Raw genomic sequence first — 17,645 nt, forward strand, 5'->3', positions numbered from 1 at the left:
AGTCATTTGCAGAAATGATTCGAGTGTTTTGAGTCACCAGAACAAATTAGTCGTTTCTCAAGGCATGACCGTACGGCAGCATTGTAAGATGCCTTTTTGAGATTCATTGCGGCCTACAACCATTCGTTTCTAGTTAAAAAATGGCCCAAAACTATTCAAAATGGGCTTTTTATGAGTTTTTCAGCACTCTCATTTAATTGAATTTTGGCATTTAATTGACTCCTGTACAGTTTGTCATCCGCCCGAGCTCGTTTGTCATGCGGCGCAACGACTGGCGCTCCTCTCGCTCGTCGAACCCGCGGGGAAGCTTTTGCTTGAACATCGGGGAGGCCGTGTAATGGGAGCTGTCAGATGTATAAATATACGAGCGCTCTCCGCCTGCCGAGACGTCAGACCAGAGGGCGCACGGCCCGCCTCGATTGACACCTCGCTAACTCGCGAGCGGACTGACTGATCAGCCCAACGGACGCCCTGCCACTCACTTCACTTCCCGGTTTGATTGAGACCTTAAATACGACAGCTCAAATGTTAGAATTCATTACAATTTAGTCGAAATTGGAACTCAAATACGTTCGTTCGCCTACTTTTTGCCGCAATACAAGAAAGAGGGCCCCTATTCACTTGAGGACGGCGCATTTTCAACATCCCCATCAATTTGCCCAACCCAAAGTACAGTATAGCGTGTCACGTTGCCCTTGCTGCTCATTATTAGCGAGCGCGGCGCCTCGGGATGGGTGTAGCGGCTCCATTAGCATGGCAGAGTCCCGCTCGAGTCGCTGACTACGTAGCACCGTCTAATTCGAGGACCCGCAGGGAGGAAAGGGGCGACCCCGGCAGCTGCCTGAACAAAGTTAGCTAGCGGTGCGTGTTATTGTTCGTTTTATTTTTTTCGTCCTTTCGCCCCCAAGCTCATCCCTGGTGATTTCCTCGGAGAACATGGCCGCCGTGGATGGATGCCGCTGACCTTTTTTGTTGTTTTTAGCGTTACAGGTGGCGCTAGCGCTAGCGTGGTCCCCGGGGGCCCCCAGATGCCATCTGTCGACTCGAAACTGCTGTCGGCGACATGCGCAGCCTTGCTATCGACTCGCTTGGTATTATTAAATCATATAATTCATTTACGGCCTTTTTACGGGGATTGTTAAACTCTGTTATTGCATTTTTGGGTCCTTTTGTCGACGCCGCCAACGAGTATTCCCTTATGTACGTGATGCATAAAAATATTAGCTACCGAATATAAAATTTAAAGCTGCAAGTACTGATAAATGGTTCCCCGTGAGGACCAAAATGGCTGCCGTCCTGTTCAAGTTTGGGCATGGCCACCCAATTTCAGTTGGATTGATGATGGCGGATATTTTTTTCTAAATTTCCAATGGATTATCATAACCCTGAGCGTTCATTAGCTTTTATGCCTAGCATGGTGGTCAGTGATTAGGATTTCCTGGACATGTGAGTGCGCACGTGTATAGATAATAAGTGGAGTCGATCTTGAGTGGCAGCATCACAACCCGCGTAAACAAACACTCGGCTCAGCTTCCGTAATTGCTTTTTCAGTGTGCTAAAAACACGTGCGAGCATGCACACACACAAACACGCACACACACTCTCGCTCGCACATTCTAACCTCAAGTCGACCGTTTCGTCCTTGGCAGAAATTGTGCGGAAATTGTGCCGACTGACAGAAGGCAGTGGACGTTGTCCATAACAGACATGAAATTGTTTACAGGAAAATAATCTGAGGTGATGAGCCGCATGCTGCTTCACCTAACTGATTCAAAACGTACAGGTTGCACGAAAATTGGGACAAATTGACACAAGTGGCTCTTTTCGCCCAAACTATTTTGAGAGTGTACGTCTGTGTTTAGTAGCAAAAACTGCGACTTCAACAAACATCACAAAAAGGTTTGATTTCCTCTGCCGAGTCTGTTCAGCTCATCATTCTCTCATAGGCTTTTTTTTTCCCGCAGCTCTCAAAAATGTGCATTTTTTGCATGTTTATACAAGCAAATTGGTGTACTTAATGAAAAGTCGGGTGAGTTAAAGTGATTTACTAAGCATTAATGTGTAATCACACCCGATGCACCTCTCCTATTGCTCAACGCACGCACGGCGTCATTCTTCATGCGTCTAATCCCGGCTGTCGTCTGAATACACAAGATGCTTCATTACTCAAAGCGGGCCCCCCCCCCGCCCGCTTGCTTGAAGAGCACTCCATTAACCGCAGCCTATTAGAAATAAGCGGCTGTAATCTGCTCTTTGCAACACACATGGATCAACAGTGTTAACTAATTAATTGCGTGACACACACACGTCAATGTGTACACATGTGTCGGAAGCCAACTATTCATGCTATTTTTCAGATGCATATCCGCCAATTTGCAGTTTTGAGAAACTATGACGCCATAGCTTGGTCAAATCGTCAAGTGCGACACTAGCGCCATCTTGTGACACATATTGGCAATTATCATCAATCATACGAACAGATATTTGATAGTCTGGCGTCACACTTCCGTTATGCCATTAATAATACTATTTAAGTCTTTTTAGTGTCTAGTTAGAGGTTGCGCGCTTGAGGTTAGGGTGGGGGCAGCTGCCCGGCCCCCCGCTGGTGTGAACCGCCGATCTCTCGCCCTCCTCCTGGTGGGATAAGCAACGAAAAGTCTTATCGTAATCGCGGCTTCTTTTTTTGGGGCATGTTGGGCGTGAGAACTTTATGCATCTTTTTTTAAAGTGTCCTTTGCAATCATGAGGCTTATTTAGCGCCGCGTTGACGTTAATTACATCCAATCTGTATCTGTGACGTACGCACGCGACGGCGGCAGCGGCGGGTCAGTGATTAAGCGGCTCATCATTGTAAGGGACGGACGGCCGGCGTCCTTGTCCTCCTCTCGCTTTCCTTGCGGGCTTGTTGCCATAGAAACGGCTGAACGTGACACCTTAGAATATGTGAGTGTTGTATATGTAGATTCAAGCACAGCTACTCCCCCGTGCATTTCATGGACTATAAATAGCCTCACATTGGGGCTATTTAGGTAGTTCACAAACAACATACTTGATAAATGACCAATAATTGCATATTGCAACATGCAGCATTTTATCACTTGGCCACATATTTGTCAAATAAAGCAGCGGTGTGGTGACATGACATAGCCAAACGACAGATGCCCCAATAAATACAATCAGAAGCTGCTTTCAGGTTGAACAGATCTATGAAAAAAATTCTGCTTACCGTTGGAGTGTGCTTCGGCCGTCGTGCTGAAGTTTTTTTGGAAGTCTGAAACTTGATTGGGTTGAGCTGCTCACCAATTTGGTTTTACCAACAAGTGCCTTTTGGTTGTCCCAATGTGACAGAAGGGCTTGCACGCAGACATTTCCTGAAATAAGCAGATAACTAAACGTTACATTTCACACTCGATGACATTAAAAAGTACATTTTACATAATATGTCCCCATTTAAGAGCCCGCTATTCCTCCACCACCCCATTACTTCTTAATCAGCCCTCATGCCCAAAGCTTCAATTAGCGCCTCAAACTAGCGGCGCTAGCCATGATGTAAGCCGCGTTAATCCTCCGTCTTGGCATTCTGCCGAGACATCGGGCATGCCGATTCATCTCAGGGCCCCGGAGAGGAAGCCAGTCGGAGATTGCGGGCGCGCCAGTATATCAAATGTGTTGCGTTTAATCTCGCCGATGTTCAAATGAAAAATGAAGGAGGAGAAACTGGCTGACTGAAAGAGAATTTGCAAATCAGTTAGCATTAGCGAGCAGCCAGGCCTTTTTACTTGCACCACTGCAAGAGTCCTCATTTGGATAAACCTAAATCGCTCGCTTGGTGTGCTTCTTTTTAGGTTGATGATTTTTAAAGCAAGCTAACCAGGTGCCACATCGGTAAGGAACTTTGGCAGGAAAAAAAATTCCATCAGAAAAAAAAAAAAAATCCTCCTGCCCCATCACTATTGTGGCGTTTAGAAAAAAATGCATCTTGTCACAAGCGGCGTTTGATGGCATCCGGCGTTGACGTTTGTCCCCGGAACATGTAAGACGCGACAGTCATGAGACGGATCGATGCATTTATTCATGGCGGTAATTGAAGACGGGAGAGTTGGGAATGCGGCGGGTGGGGGCGGGGCGGCCACGCTCATCAATCACAGTGTCACATTTAAAATTCCCGTTCTCGACGGGAGAACACGTGACTCGACCGGTGACCTAGTTTAGCATGCCGAGACCACCTCTGCTGCCTCCCGTCTGTTAATTCACAGGAGATTTTAGTTTTTTTTTTTTTTCTCATGTCACTGTTTGCTATAAATGGCTCGGACATGGGATTGGGGGCGATGTGGTACCTGGAATGGAGTCGTAGCCGAGGTGGGGCAAGATCTATATTAAAGCGTAGAACGTAAGACTGGATGGAGGCTTTCAAATTTTGCACCCGCCCTATTTTGTTGCTTTTTTGAAACTTTTCAAAACCGGTTAATTTTTCTTTTCCCCCATCAGAGGGGAGCCTAAAATTTTTTTCACCATGTCCACGAAAGTGTATCTGAGGTCAAAACTGAATTAGCGCTCGCCTAAGTGACATTTGACTTGCGTCAGCAAGATTTTTTTTCTCGCCGTTTGACTTTTTAACGGCGGCTCCTTCGGCACATTAATCAAAGAAGAAAAACATTAGACAGTCTTCTTCTGAGAGGGTAGAAATGAAAAGATAATTTCTCTCTTTTTTGGGGTGGATCGGAAATATTTGATGAAGTATGTCAGGGTGAAATGTATTTTTTGCGAGCCGGGGTGGCTTATTAGGAATGTGAAGATGGCGCTTAATCCTGTTTGCGATGTTAATTACTCCGATTGCCCGTCCTTCCTTCCTCCCTTCCTTTTTTCCTTGTTGGTTAATTACTGCATTCATTATTCCGCAAATCTCCAGAGTTTCCCTATGAAATCTAGCAACCCAAAAGTAAAAAGTCCAAACTCAAAAGAATCTTCCAAAGAGAAAAACAATGTCTGACGCGTGAAGCAATTGTTTTAATGCATGCATCCAATCAACTGTTGACCCTGAGTAGTTTGTGACATGATTAGCAGAGGCCAAATGAACAAAAAGGCAACGGTGAGTTGTTGCGCGCTCGCACATGGACACGTGTTATTTGTTGTTTTTTGCGCTCTGCTAATTTGCCCCTTCATTAGCTCCCTTTTCTTGCTTAATGGGCCTGTTCTTCAGCCTTGCTTTTTTTTCTACCTGCTGGCGGCGGCGGCGGCGGCGCCACACCTCTCTAATGGCGACCTCGTTTCAGCGCTGCCTGCCAGTGAGCCATCGAGCACGTCCGCCCGGGGCTAACCGAAGCATATTTCATACAGCAGCTGAATGACAAATAAAAATGAGTGGAGTTGAGGTCAAAGTAAGAAGGCCGTTTCATTTTTAACAGCCTTAGATTGTTCCCCTTAGCCAGAGTGGCTGGCTAATTATTTCCCAGATAAATCTATGACACATAAAAAAAACATTGTCGGAGAAGCTGTGAATCAGAATCTGATGTCGATTTTGCTTGTATTGTGCCGCGTTGACAAGATTCAGTGTTTGTAAAATTGCCCATCTCCAGCGACTTTTTGTTGCATCCATCCTAAAAAAATATTTCCCCAATCCTTGAACATCTGCTCTCCTTATTATTATTTATAATATTTATGCATTAGCACACGAAAGCGACACTTGCCATGAATCATGACTTTGGAGCTCTTTGGGATTATTTTATGGTAAAATGGCCGCCTGGGACGCAACCTCGCCCTCTCCATCCCCACTCTTCTCTAAGATGAATACCGTCTGGGAATAAAATGCTTGTGTGTGTCCTTGGAGGTTCCTTGGGGGTGTTCAAAACAACTCCCGGGGAGTATTGTCATTTATCCAAGCAACACAATGTTTTATGTATAGTTGTACAGTTAAGCTGTTAAACTAACCAATTAGCATGTTAGCATAAATGCTGCATTAGCTACTTTTCTGTAATAGGTAAAATGCTGACGATTTCTAGTTCTATTCCGTATTGCAAACCTGCTAAAACAACCAATTAGCATGTTAACATTTCTATTTTCCACAATGGAGGTGAACATCATCAGGTAATTGTTGTGCTCCAGTGACATCACAAAATTTCACATTGCACGCTGTCGTTTCCTGTTGATTAGCTTTGAAAGTTGCCGCAGCGCCAGCAGACGTAATTTATTCACATAGGACAGTCTTTACTTTTTTCCTGTCAAAAAGCTTAGCGGGTAATAAAAGGAAAAAAAAAAGATTCCTGCCACCGTCTGTTGTTTATTTACGCCATCCCTCCACCAGTATCAAGGCCCACTCGTTGTGCGGCAGACGTGTTTGGCGTCCTAATTGATTTTGGAAGAGCTTGTCGGGGAAAATAAAGCCGCTGACGCCGCCGTTGCCACCCGCGATTAATTTGCGGCCGCTCTATTTCAGAAAAGCTCCATATCGTCTGCTACTGAGAAGGCGGCGTAATCCCACCCCCCCTAGAAAAGGTTGAAAAAAGGATCTTGAGCTGCTCTAAACACAGATGTTTACCTTTTGTCATCATGTGGATTACTCATAATTAATTGGACCTGACATGCTGTCACATTATGCAAATGAGTCAGTGTTACGCAACAAGTGCCTAAAGCATAAAAACAAACAAAACGTGTCATTGGTGAGTCTGCCAACTCGAATCACTTAACATAATAACAGTACAGCCTGCTTTGTTTATGGTTTGCAAATGAGTTACTGACCACATTCAACCAAACCAGGTAACAGATTCATCCTGATTTTTTTTTTTTTTGGGTACTGCAGGTAACGCGTGTACCATGTCGGAGTACAACCGTCTGAAAAGCTTGCTGCTGGACATAAAGACCGTCCCGAGAAACCCCGAAACGGAACGGAACCAGCAAAGGGACATGGAGGCCAGGCAGGCGCTGGTGGACACCATGTTCAAGTACTTGGATGTCAACCAGGATGGACGACTGGTTGGCGAGGAACTGGAGAAGGTGGGTGGCGGCCGAAATCAATTGATCTTCTCAGTTGTCTTTTGTATTTGTACTGTAACAAGCCCAAAAAACAACTGGCTACCAAAGCGGTTGTATCGTTAGTATTAGCATTTTGAGTGTACACAAGTACCTTCTTTCTTGATTGCTTTTGGTTGCAATTGTTTGAAAAAAAACAACAACAACAGAGTTGTGTGATGTGTTAAAAAAAAACAAAAAACAATCCCCGCATTGAAATTAATAAGCGCCTGCCAAATCTGAATAAAACATAGCAAGTAATTAATCTTCTGTCACCTCGCCGCTATTGTTGCCTACACAGCGCTTGGCTGTTTAAAATTAAAAACTCAAGAGTGATTTATGGCTGACTTTTTACTGGCAAAAAATAGAAATAATCCTTGTTTTCTTTTCAATCGGCGGGTTTACTGCGTTGAGATGCAACTGAAGATTACGACGACTAATAATTATGAATGCCGACGTGTCTCTGAAAAGGCTTTAAGGAGTTTCGCCTTGAAATGTAAATACAGACGAATTGCAGTCATCCCTCAAGACGCAGACACGAGTATGGCGGGGTGGTCTTTATGGCGGGAAAAATTCTCACACTTTGGTGTTTAATGCACGCCCACGGGCAGACCAGACGTTATCTGCGGAACACGTGGCCGTGGCCTACCGCAGGCCCCCCAAATATATAAATTAAATTTGTCACGTCCCTTTAATTCGCCTCGACACATGCGCGGCGGCGCTGTAGACAATCAATTGGAAGAAATAAACCGGGACGGGAGCAGCAAAATCGTGGCTGCCGGACATAAAGCAAAAACGGTTAACGGAAGCGTATGAACTCTTTGCAACTATTTTATTTGCAATTGTACTGACATGAAATATATACTTGTCTCATATGTCAGATCTCCATGAAAGAGCACCTGGACGACACCTTGCTGCACTGCACCATGCAGGACCTGCTGCGCTACGACGACTACAACAACGACGGACACCTCAGCCTGCACGAGTTCTACACCGCCTTCCGTGAGTCAACTTTGAATGAGTCCTATTTTTCAGGTTTTGTGCATAAAGTAGGTCAAATACATTCCAAACCAGAAAACTCAGCCCAATACGTGCCAAGATGATTAACAATGACAGTATTATTCAACAATGCTCACTCTGAAGTCTGTGAGAATAAAAAGGCATCGGCCGGACAGCCGGCAGATGCTAATAGCATTATGATGAGATTCCAAACGATGACGTATCTCCTGAGTGACGACGCGCTGCTCTTATTTCATCCACCAAAGTGCCTGCTCAGCCGTCTAATCCGCCGCCTGTGAATCGCAGCACCTCTGACACCGCCCTCCTCATCTAATTACATCCACGCTAAATTCCTCGACATTATGAGGACGCAAAAGCTGGCGAAAGCTCTTATAAAAAGCCATTCACCATTTTTTTTTTCGTCCTGGTATGCGTCAGTGTATTAAAGTATTAAGCAATATGTTGACAAGCTCCTTTCTGTGATGTGCTCTTATCAAAATACCCCAAGAATGGAGAAAGGAAACCAACAGACTTGGGAAGTAGCTCATCTGTTCTGAAGGTTGTTGTGAACCTTCCCGTGAAAATCGTGGTCAAATTCCGACGTGTACGGTCTGAATCCGACCCGAGGAGGCTGCAGACACCGGCGAGTGATGGTGTTGAATTTTAATGCAGACGACTTGATTTCAACTTTGCATAGCACTTTCCCAACTTTCCCATTATAAAGAGACGGGCAAGGCTCTTAATTGGGATGACTTCCCCCCCCCCCCACGTTACCGTTGTTTTCTCCTTTTTCTTCTTCTTGTCAGTTTCCCTGCTTGTTTACTCCCGTCTAACGGTGGAATTACGGCGCGGTGGAAGCTACACTGCAGCCGAGGCACATTTGACTAATTAATCACTTGAGCGGCGGAAGATGGCGGAAGGAGAATTACGGCCATGTAGACTGAGAGAGGGCAAATGGAATGTTTTATGTTGACAAAAGGATACCTGGCATTGCTGCAAGAGCCTCATTTTTGATGCTAATTTAATTGCAACATTTTTTTTTTACACAAGGTTTCCAAATGACCTTAGGACAAAAGTATTTGGTGGGGAATTAATTGCATCTAATATAATTTGAATTTTAGACACTATAGAAAATGAATGGACCTAAAACATTTCCCTGAGGAACGCCTCTCTAAAGGTAAAAGCATACGTCAAAGATTTCTAGCCACTGTTGCTAGTGGCGCCGAGTCGGTACCGTGAATTGAAAAAGAGACGTCTCAAAGAACAGCTCCAACGCTACAATCACAAATATAAACACCGGAATCCCTTTTATGCGGTGTCTGCTATAAAGTGGCGAGGAATGGCTGGGCCCGGTTGTCATGGCAACTGTTGCCTGTCTGTTTAATATCTGAATCATTTATTTTATGCAACACTCGCCGTTCCCCCGAGCGGGAGAGGAAACATAAGGAAGAGTTGCGCTAAAGGAAGCGAGCGCATGATCAACAATTAGGGAGGGGTGCGCCGTAGAGCCCGCGCCCGCTCCCACTGCCGCCCGCCTGCCTGCTTGCTTCCCTCCCTCCGGTACGCACATACTGCGGGCAGATGGAACACCGGAGTCTTTATGTAAGGCGGAGATGAGCACAGGCGGGGCGGGGAAGCAATAATTTACTGGCCGGCTGAATGAAGAAACACAAGCGGCAAACCTCAGCGGCCATCAATTTGTTTTATGGCGGCAATACACTTATTGTGCAGCCACTGTGCAGCGCTGCCGTGCGGGATTTATACACTCAAACACAGAGAGCAGACTCTGCCTCCATGTAAGGAGAGGGGATGACATTACCTGACCTCACAAGAAAGGTTTGTTGAGCAGTGACCCGGAAAAAAAACATCACAAACTCGGACTTTGATTTTCACGTCTCCTGTCGTGATGAGTGTGATTCATATCACGTCCAACTTTGTCTTAAGTTGAAAGTCCTCGTCTAAATTTAGAACCTTAATTGAGAGTCCACTTCAACCCTTGCTCGAGACATGCCCAAGTGACTAAAATCGGATTGGACATGATCTACCGGAAGACAAATTGGGCTTGACGATGGGAAATGCGATTCTGAGATCATGTAAAATCATCTTTCTGACCTCCCGCTGGGCGATGCGCCCGTCGTCAGACAAATCTTTGGCTCTCTCTCGACATTACACGGAGAGTAATCCCACCCGAGACTCGCTTTTTTTTTTCCCCCTCCCTCCCGACAACTTTTCGTGTCTAATTAACCGCAGACATGCAAATCGGCGAAGGGGCTCGTGAGAGGCTTTACGTCGACCCCGATAGCTTTTCTTCTACTGCCGTCGTCAGATCTGAAATAATTTCGCTTCCCGGTTTGTACCCAACCTAACCTACGGCATTTAGATCTCAGTTGTCATTTTTTTCCTGGTGCAATACTGTCAGTATTAATTTGTCTTTTTTTTGCCATCACAGCAGAGAAAGTCATATTTCCCTGCAATACTCTCTAAAGACTTTTTGTTCCCTTCAAGGAAAACATCTGCTCGCTGTGAATTGTCAGCGAGTTGGCCAGATGGCTGGGTTATAGTCGCGCAGTTATGTCTTGACTAAAGTACGGGATTGAAACGGAGGAAAGGGGCTCTTATATAACGCCGGCGTAAAGAGTCGAGAGGGAAGACAAGCGAGTCTATTTGTCAGCTTGCGGCTTTCCAAACAGATAGCGCCTTTGCTTGCTCAGAAGGACCAAGGCACGTTTTGAGTTGGGGTGGGCGGGAATTTAGGTCGAAGGTGCCGAGGCTTCCATTCGGATTAAGATGAAGGTTATCTCGAGTTATAGCTATGACTGATGGGTTAGGTTAACGGTTACTACAAGCGAGTCATCCGTTGAGTATGTTCCTTGCCACCTCAGCCTCGAGATAAGCAGTCGTAGCACCGCCTGTCGCTTGGGCCACGGCTCACAAAGGCGTTATCATGCGGACAGTTATTTTTTATCCTGACCCCGTCGGTGAACGTAGCCCGGGGCAATCACGCTGTGAGAAGGCCACATAAAAGAAAAGGCCGAAAAGTCATAAAAAAAGCTGGCGGTATACGTACAGTCAGTTTGCCACTAACCTGTCCAGATTACGACCCTTGGGTCGGGTGAAACCCGCTCCGACACCTTCGCTAGGCTTTTAGATCCCTTAGCTAGCCCTCGCATGAACATGAGAGACCACTTAGCCTGTGGCTGTTAGAAAGAGGCTGGAGGTTTAGGGCTCGGTGCTCCTCACCGTAAAGATGAAGGATTATCAGGATTGTCTGAGCTCTCGTCACATTCACAAGAGTATCATTTTCATAAATTCAGTTGTTCTCATGCTGCCAAATGAGTCCCCTTGAAAGGAGCCGGAAGATTTTTTAGTGGTTAGCGTTAGCCAACTAGCATCCGCTTTGGTGTCTATACACGCAGAAGGATAAATAAATTGAAGAGCTTGTTGTAAAGCTATTCGAGGCTTCCTCCCGTGACTTGAACCCATTCTGACACAAGGAAGGGACAAATTGCATATCCACAGGCGGACGTTCTCTGTCGCTACGCATGGCCGAGCAAGGATGTCATGACATTATCTTTAAAATGATGCCCCCGTTCGTTTCCCACCCTTTTCTCCCGGAATAGTCCGCTCGCACACAAGCTAGTAATTGACCATTCAGGGACTCCGGGAGCTCCGCTAATCAATCAGTGGTGCTAACGGAGAGAGGGAAAGAGAGACAAGACGGAAGCATTTCGAGTTTTGGAGCCTAAGTCCGTACCTACATACGGGGGACTCAAAGGGAATGCAGATTTAATGCAGGAAAATGTGGAATTGATTGATTGAATCGTTGAATTTGGAGGAGAATGTGGAGAAATGCAAAACCAAGTGAGGATATAAAACCACCAGCACGAGTCCGACTCAAAGCCACACGCTAACGCCAAACGATTGACCGGGGTGGGAATACGCGAGCGTGCCCGACGCAAATTGAGTGCGATGGCAGGCGGAGCACGTAGAAGATCTCTGGAGGGATTACTGATGCGGAGAGCCGACGACTCTGTTGTCACCCTTTGCTACGTTTACGAGGCAAAGCGGAGGAACGGACGATGCTGCTGAGGCCGATAACTTGCCGCCCGAGTAGCACACGTTAATGTGCGTCTTAAATGCAATTGCTACAAGCTAGACTTGCCTCTCGCAGAACAGATCCGAAAAAAATCCACCCTAAGCCATCTCGCCTTCACAGCCGGCCGGTCAACCAACGAGAATAGCTCCTGGTCGCCTCGCAAAAGGTGAACGAAATTCCGTGAACATAAATTTGCCTTAACGAGAAGAATGATATTCAGTCCTGGGCCACGTGCTTTTTTTATCCTGGCGCGGAATCACTCCAGGACAGCTGTTTATCCTCCTCGCTCCGCTGCTAATGAGACAGACCCTGGAGATGTATTAAACCTCGGTCGCCGTTCTGCCTTATCAGCACATTTTCATCACTTCATAATACAATGGCTTCCTCCTTAATCACGGAACCAATGCGGGTGTGGGTCGCTTTTCCCCTTTTGGCAGAGGTGGTCCAGCTAAGCCTGGCAGAGGACCAACGGGTCAGCGTCTCTGCCGTGACGGTGGGCCTGAGCGCCGTGCTCACCTGCGCTATCCAGGGGACCCTGCGGCCGCCCATCATCTGGAAGAGGAACGGCGTGGTTCTCAACTTCCTGGACCTGGAGGACATCAATGTGAGTTCCCTTTCCATTAGCGTCTGATAACCTTCCTTTAATTGGGGTATTTTATAACTTGTGTTTATTTTATTTGAATAAAAAACAAAATGGCTATTCTTTTGCGTACACGACAGTTGTAGTTAAATTCGAATTGCTAACACAAGGGGAAGCCAAGTGGACGTACGAAGTGGCAAATTGCCCCTCGTGGTAAAAGCAATGCATAATCTATTTTGATTACGTTCCCGTGCAACTGTTTGTATTTGCATATAAGTGGTAGCAAAGTGATTAAGAGCAGAGAAATGGAGGGTCTTTTCTTTCCCGGTGATGGCGGGGGACGACACGCCGGTGACACTTGAACGCGTCGAAGAACAAATCATTGACAACAAGTTTGAATGAAATGATTTGAAAGACTGCTGCCAGCCACCTCCAATGCCCTGCGCCGCACAAAAGCCTTGATAGAAATAACGGACGCACTGTAATTGCCGCCTGCGTAGGACATTTCGATGAAATAAAAGGTTAACATCCCATTATGTCGGCTGGGTGCCATTTGGAGTCCGCCATTTAGATTTGGCGCACAATGCCAGAAAACGCATTAGTGGCACACCGGCTGTCTTTTTTTTTTTTTTCTCCCTCTCCTGGCTTTTGTCACTTTGATGCCTCATCTTTCCAATCAGACAGAAAAAATAATATGATAAAATGTTTTCATCGCCGTTGGACGTAATAGATGTCAATCATCCGCAGCACGGATTGGTCGGCCCATTTTATGAGAATTGTTGACCGGCGTGAAGCAAAGATGGGCAGGAGATCCCGCTTGGCAGAAGCGAAAAAAACGTAATGCCTTAATCCGCCCCTAAGATGTATGTCGCGGCCCCCCCAGGTGCGCACCGCCGCAACATACCCAGCACCCCCATTTGTCAAGCTAATGGCTGATATATTTTTAACCCTTGCAATTTGTCAGCACCACGGATCAAATTCCCAAACGCCGTTGATTCATGGTCCCACGATCCCTCCGCCACCCTGCCGCGTTCCATCAAGCTGCCCGGATTCCGCCCGTCCCTCGCTCCCATTCTTCTACCGCTATTCCCCCGTCGTCCGTCCGGGCCTCGCTTCATTTCCCACCTGCCGTATGTGTGTTGAAGGACTTTGGGGATGACGGCTCGCTGTACATCACCAAGGTGACGACCATTCACATGGGGAACTACAGTTGCCATGCCTACGGATACGAGGACATCCAACAGACGCATGTGCTGCAGGTCAACGGTCAGTACTTTCTTCCCGACTAATCCCTAGTTGGACACGACATGTCCTTGATTCCTTCCTCCCATCATTTCCTTGCACCTTGCTCCCCAAGTTTCCTTGCATCCCACTTGTTTCCTCGCTTCCTTTTGTTTCCCTTCTCCCTAGCATCCTTACTTGCTCTTGCTCCCTCGTCTCCTGACTTAAAGCTGCATGGTGCTGAATATTTTCAGCAGCACTTTGTCCCCGCATTGCAGTCACAGGCACATTGGGGAAAAAGAAAAGATTTGAAAATGCTTTGCTTTCATAGGCAGTACAAAAGAAGTCAATAAATGTTGGATGAACACACATTGGGGTCTTGAGGGAACAGAGAGATTAGGTTGTTGGTGTCTTCCCAAAAGTATTGTGGTCTTTTCGCTTGGACTCCTTCCTATGCTTATTACAGTCTCATCCCTCCAGTAGACCTGCAGAGATGCCAACGCCATACAAAAAAATAAATAAAAAAAGCAACGACTTTGTCAGGCTCTGAGGTGCTTTTGCAAACTGGAGGTGTCATTCATCGTCTACATTCTCTCACAGCTTTCCTCCCCTCGGGCGCCGCCGAGTCGTCCAACATCTTTTTCATGCAGCAGCCATAATAAAGCCACCCCCGGGCGCTTGGCTCTGCGAATTCATTCCACGCCGCCGTGAAAGTAATTCCGCGGCGCTGGTGGTCTTACCACCCCCCCCCCCCGTCCCCCCCTCCCTCCTTCTTGTTTGCAGTCCCGCCGGTGATCCTGGTGTACCCGGAGACGCAAGCCCAGGAGCCCGGCGTGTCGGCCAGCCTGCACTGCCGCGCCGACGGCATCCCCGATCCCAAGCTGGTGTGGCTGAAGAACGGCGTGGAGCTGCAGCCGCGCTCTGCCAAGCAGCTTGCTCTCAAAGGCAAGCACAGGTTCTGTTTTTGTTTGTTTGGGGGTCCAAATAAGCCACTCTTGTATTTTTATGGCCAACTTTTTCTTCATAAACCCTCAGGCCTTGTTCAATTTTAACTACTCTTTCAGCTTCTTATATCGGTTTCAAGACCAGGTTAGTTTTTTTTTTTATTGTGGTTCCAAATGATGGTTTACAGCCCGGGTCAGGGTTTCAAGACCATGGTTTTAAAATACAGTTACGATTTCAAGTCAGCCTTACAAAGTAGGCTTCTTAAATTGCAGTTTGAAGCTTGGCTTAGGGTTTCAGGACACGGCTAAAATTTGTTATTCAATCATTTTGCCTGGTCAAGGTCGGCCGAGGTTACTGAATTTGAATTTCAAGCCTGTTGATGTTTTTACTGGAAAAGTGTAAGGTCAGCATTCTGCACAAATAATGACATGCCCATCAAAATAGACAAATCAATTAGTCGAAGGCGCCAAAGGTCTCCAAACAAATTGACATTTGTCATACAGGATTAAAAGCTCAATTAAATTCCCTCGTCACCAAATAGCCTGCAAATTAAGACTTAAAAAAACCCCCACTAATTTAATGAATGGTTAATCCAAAGGCTCGCCAGAAACGAAAATGAGCGTTTGGATGCGATTAAAATGCTTTTCCAGCGTGATTATTGGGATCATAAAACAAGATGTCGACAAATGTCAACGACTGGAATGAACATACAGCCTGCGTCGCGCAAATTGCCAGGTGTTTATTGCGTGCAATTAAGCCTAAGTGCTGTTTTTGGACATGATGCCGTTATGCCAGACAAATGCTATTTGTTTGATTGACACGCAAGTGGACAGGAGACATCACGCGTCTATCCAACTGCCGCTTGGGAATTTCCATCACATTCTTTGCTCGCCTTTCTCTTAGCTAACGGCAGCGAGCTGTTCATCGGCAGCGTCCGCTACGAGGACACGGGCGCCTACACCTGCATCGCCAAAAACGAGGTGGGCGTGGACGAGGACATCTCCTCGCTGTTTGTGGAAGATTCAGCCAAGAAGACGCGTAAGATAAAAATCAAACGAGTAGCCTGAGCTATTCCTCAGCTGATTCCAATGGATGTCTTTTTTTTTTTTTTGTGTTACAGTTGCAAACATTCTATGGCGAGAGGAAGGTAAGTAAATGCTCCTTTTGTATCCGTGTGATTACGTTGGCCTCTCCCGGGCTAGCGAATGCATATAAATGACAATATATGTTGTCCATAAGAAAAAGCAGCTCGCCAGCTTAACCCGCCTCCTCCCCTACTGCCGAGGAGCCTTTCATCAACTGCCTCTCGCGCACAATCAACCTTTTTTTTTCTTTTATCCCGTACCTACCTCTCAGAGCTCCACTGTTGCGGAAAGCATCCAATCCTGTCTGGATGCGGAGTATATTGAAAGCAAAAAAACAACAACGCTGCTTTTGTACTGCAGTTTACGGCGCGTTTTACAGTGTACCAGCTACGGATGCTTTGTGTGCATTTATCAACGGGAGCGCAGCATCCGCCGCGGCGTGTCGTTACAAGCTGGCAGGCGAGCATTCGCTATTCTATCCACTGTACCAATAGCGGGTTATGTAAAGGCAGGCAGAAAGACCGAAATCAAAAATAAGGTGGACAAAAAAAAGTCTTGCCCCCGAAACTATTCTCACCAGAACTTTTCTACTCAATTTTGGCTTTGGTGTTGATGACCTCATCTTTTGCCGCAGGTCTGAGCGTGGGCAACATGTTCTACGTGTTTTCCGACGAGGGCATCACGTTGCTGCAGCCCAGCCAGTGCGAGATCCGCCGGCAGATCAAGCGCACGGAGAGGATCGTCGCTACATACGTAATTATTATTATTTTTTTCAAATCTATTACCTTTGATTTGCTTTTCTGAAAGGATTATCTCCTGTTCAGCGCAACAGTGCAATGTGTCACCAACTTTCTTTCGTCAAGTCAACACCTCGAAATATAATGGGATTAGTCGCATCGACTGTACACAGTCCATACTCGGTTGGGTAAATCCGCTGGGAAGTGGAACAATGGGCTCGAGGTGCTAAAAGTTGCTTGTTCCGTAAAAGGATCGGGCTTTTTAACCGAGCCGCCCGTGATTGTATTAGAGATCAATGGAAACGTAATAAGCCGCGCGTTAGCGAGTTCCTGCCGCAAAAAGCACTCGGTGCACTTTAAACGCTCTCCGAGCACAAGCCGAAAGCCGGCGAGGTGTTTGTCAGCGGGGGAAATTGCTGGAGGCGGACAAGAGCGAGGGGAGCTTCGAAACGAATATTTCGGGAAGAGAAATGTCAACGTCTATATGTTGGGCCCCCCATGGCAGGAAGAGATGTGCCCCAAAAGCGAGGGCCCGTCCCCCCAGCGCTGCGTGTGGTCGTCGGCGGTCAACGTGCGCGACAAGTACGTCTACGTGAGCCAGCCCCTCCAGAGCCGCCTGCTGGTGGTGGACATCCAAGCGCAGCGGGTGGTGCAGGTGGGTCACCCAAAACGCCCTTCCCTCCCTTCAAGAGTTGATTTCAAAGCTTCCCGGTGATTTTTTTTTAATAAAAAAAGAACACTAAACTCATGAAATATTTCACCATTGATTAATGTTGAAAAATTCTCTCCGAACAATGCCAGCATGGTTGCAGAGACCCCCCCCGTGCAGCCATGCAGAAGCAGCTTAATGGATCGTGTTCTTCCTGCTTGCTGACCCTTGGTGTCTCCTCTCTCCCTTCTGCCTTTTTACTGTAATTCATTCTCCGTCCTCTTTCGGCGAGTCTATAAGGGCTCTCTATCCGTCACGGCCGGCGCCG

At 46.7% G+C, this 17,645-nt stretch overlaps 1 protein-coding gene and 1 long non-coding RNA gene across 4 annotated transcripts in view; one reads left to right on the top strand and one right to left on the bottom strand.

Annotated features, from left to right (window-relative positions):
- fstl4 (follistatin-like 4) overlaps positions 1-17,645 on the top strand; it is a 64,695-nt gene that overhangs the window by 42,818 nt on the left and 4,232 nt on the right. The window contains exons 8-16 of the mRNA XM_088398801.1: positions 6,797-6,990; positions 7,887-8,007; positions 12,538-12,704; positions 13,826-13,946; positions 14,685-14,846; positions 15,750-15,884; positions 15,967-15,993; positions 16,566-16,684; positions 17,174-17,323. Of these exons, the coding sequence (XP_088254927.1) occupies positions 6,797-6,990; positions 7,887-8,007; positions 12,538-12,704; positions 13,826-13,946; positions 14,685-14,846; positions 15,750-15,884; positions 15,967-15,993; positions 16,566-16,684; positions 17,174-17,323 (1,196 nt within the window). The remainder of the gene's footprint in view (positions 1-6,796; positions 6,991-7,886; positions 8,008-12,537; positions 12,705-13,825; positions 13,947-14,684; positions 14,847-15,749; positions 15,885-15,966; positions 15,994-16,565; positions 16,685-17,173; positions 17,324-17,645) is intronic.
- Positions 1-17,645, bottom strand: part of LOC148386642 (uncharacterized) — a 66,368-nt gene that overhangs the window by 28,566 nt on the left and 20,157 nt on the right. For all 3 annotated transcript variants that reach the window (XR_015863090.1, XR_015863089.1, XR_015863088.1), the window contains exon 4: positions 3,227-3,371. This is a non-coding gene — a long non-coding RNA (uncharacterized LOC148386642). The remainder of the gene's footprint in view (positions 1-3,226; positions 3,372-17,645) is intronic.

This window comes from Syngnathus floridae, chromosome 15, assembly GCF_059516105.1.
Source record: "Syngnathus floridae isolate MCC-2025c chromosome 15, RoL_Sflo_1.0, whole genome shotgun sequence".
NCBI lineage: Eukaryota > Metazoa > Chordata > Actinopteri > Syngnathiformes > Syngnathidae > Syngnathus > Syngnathus floridae.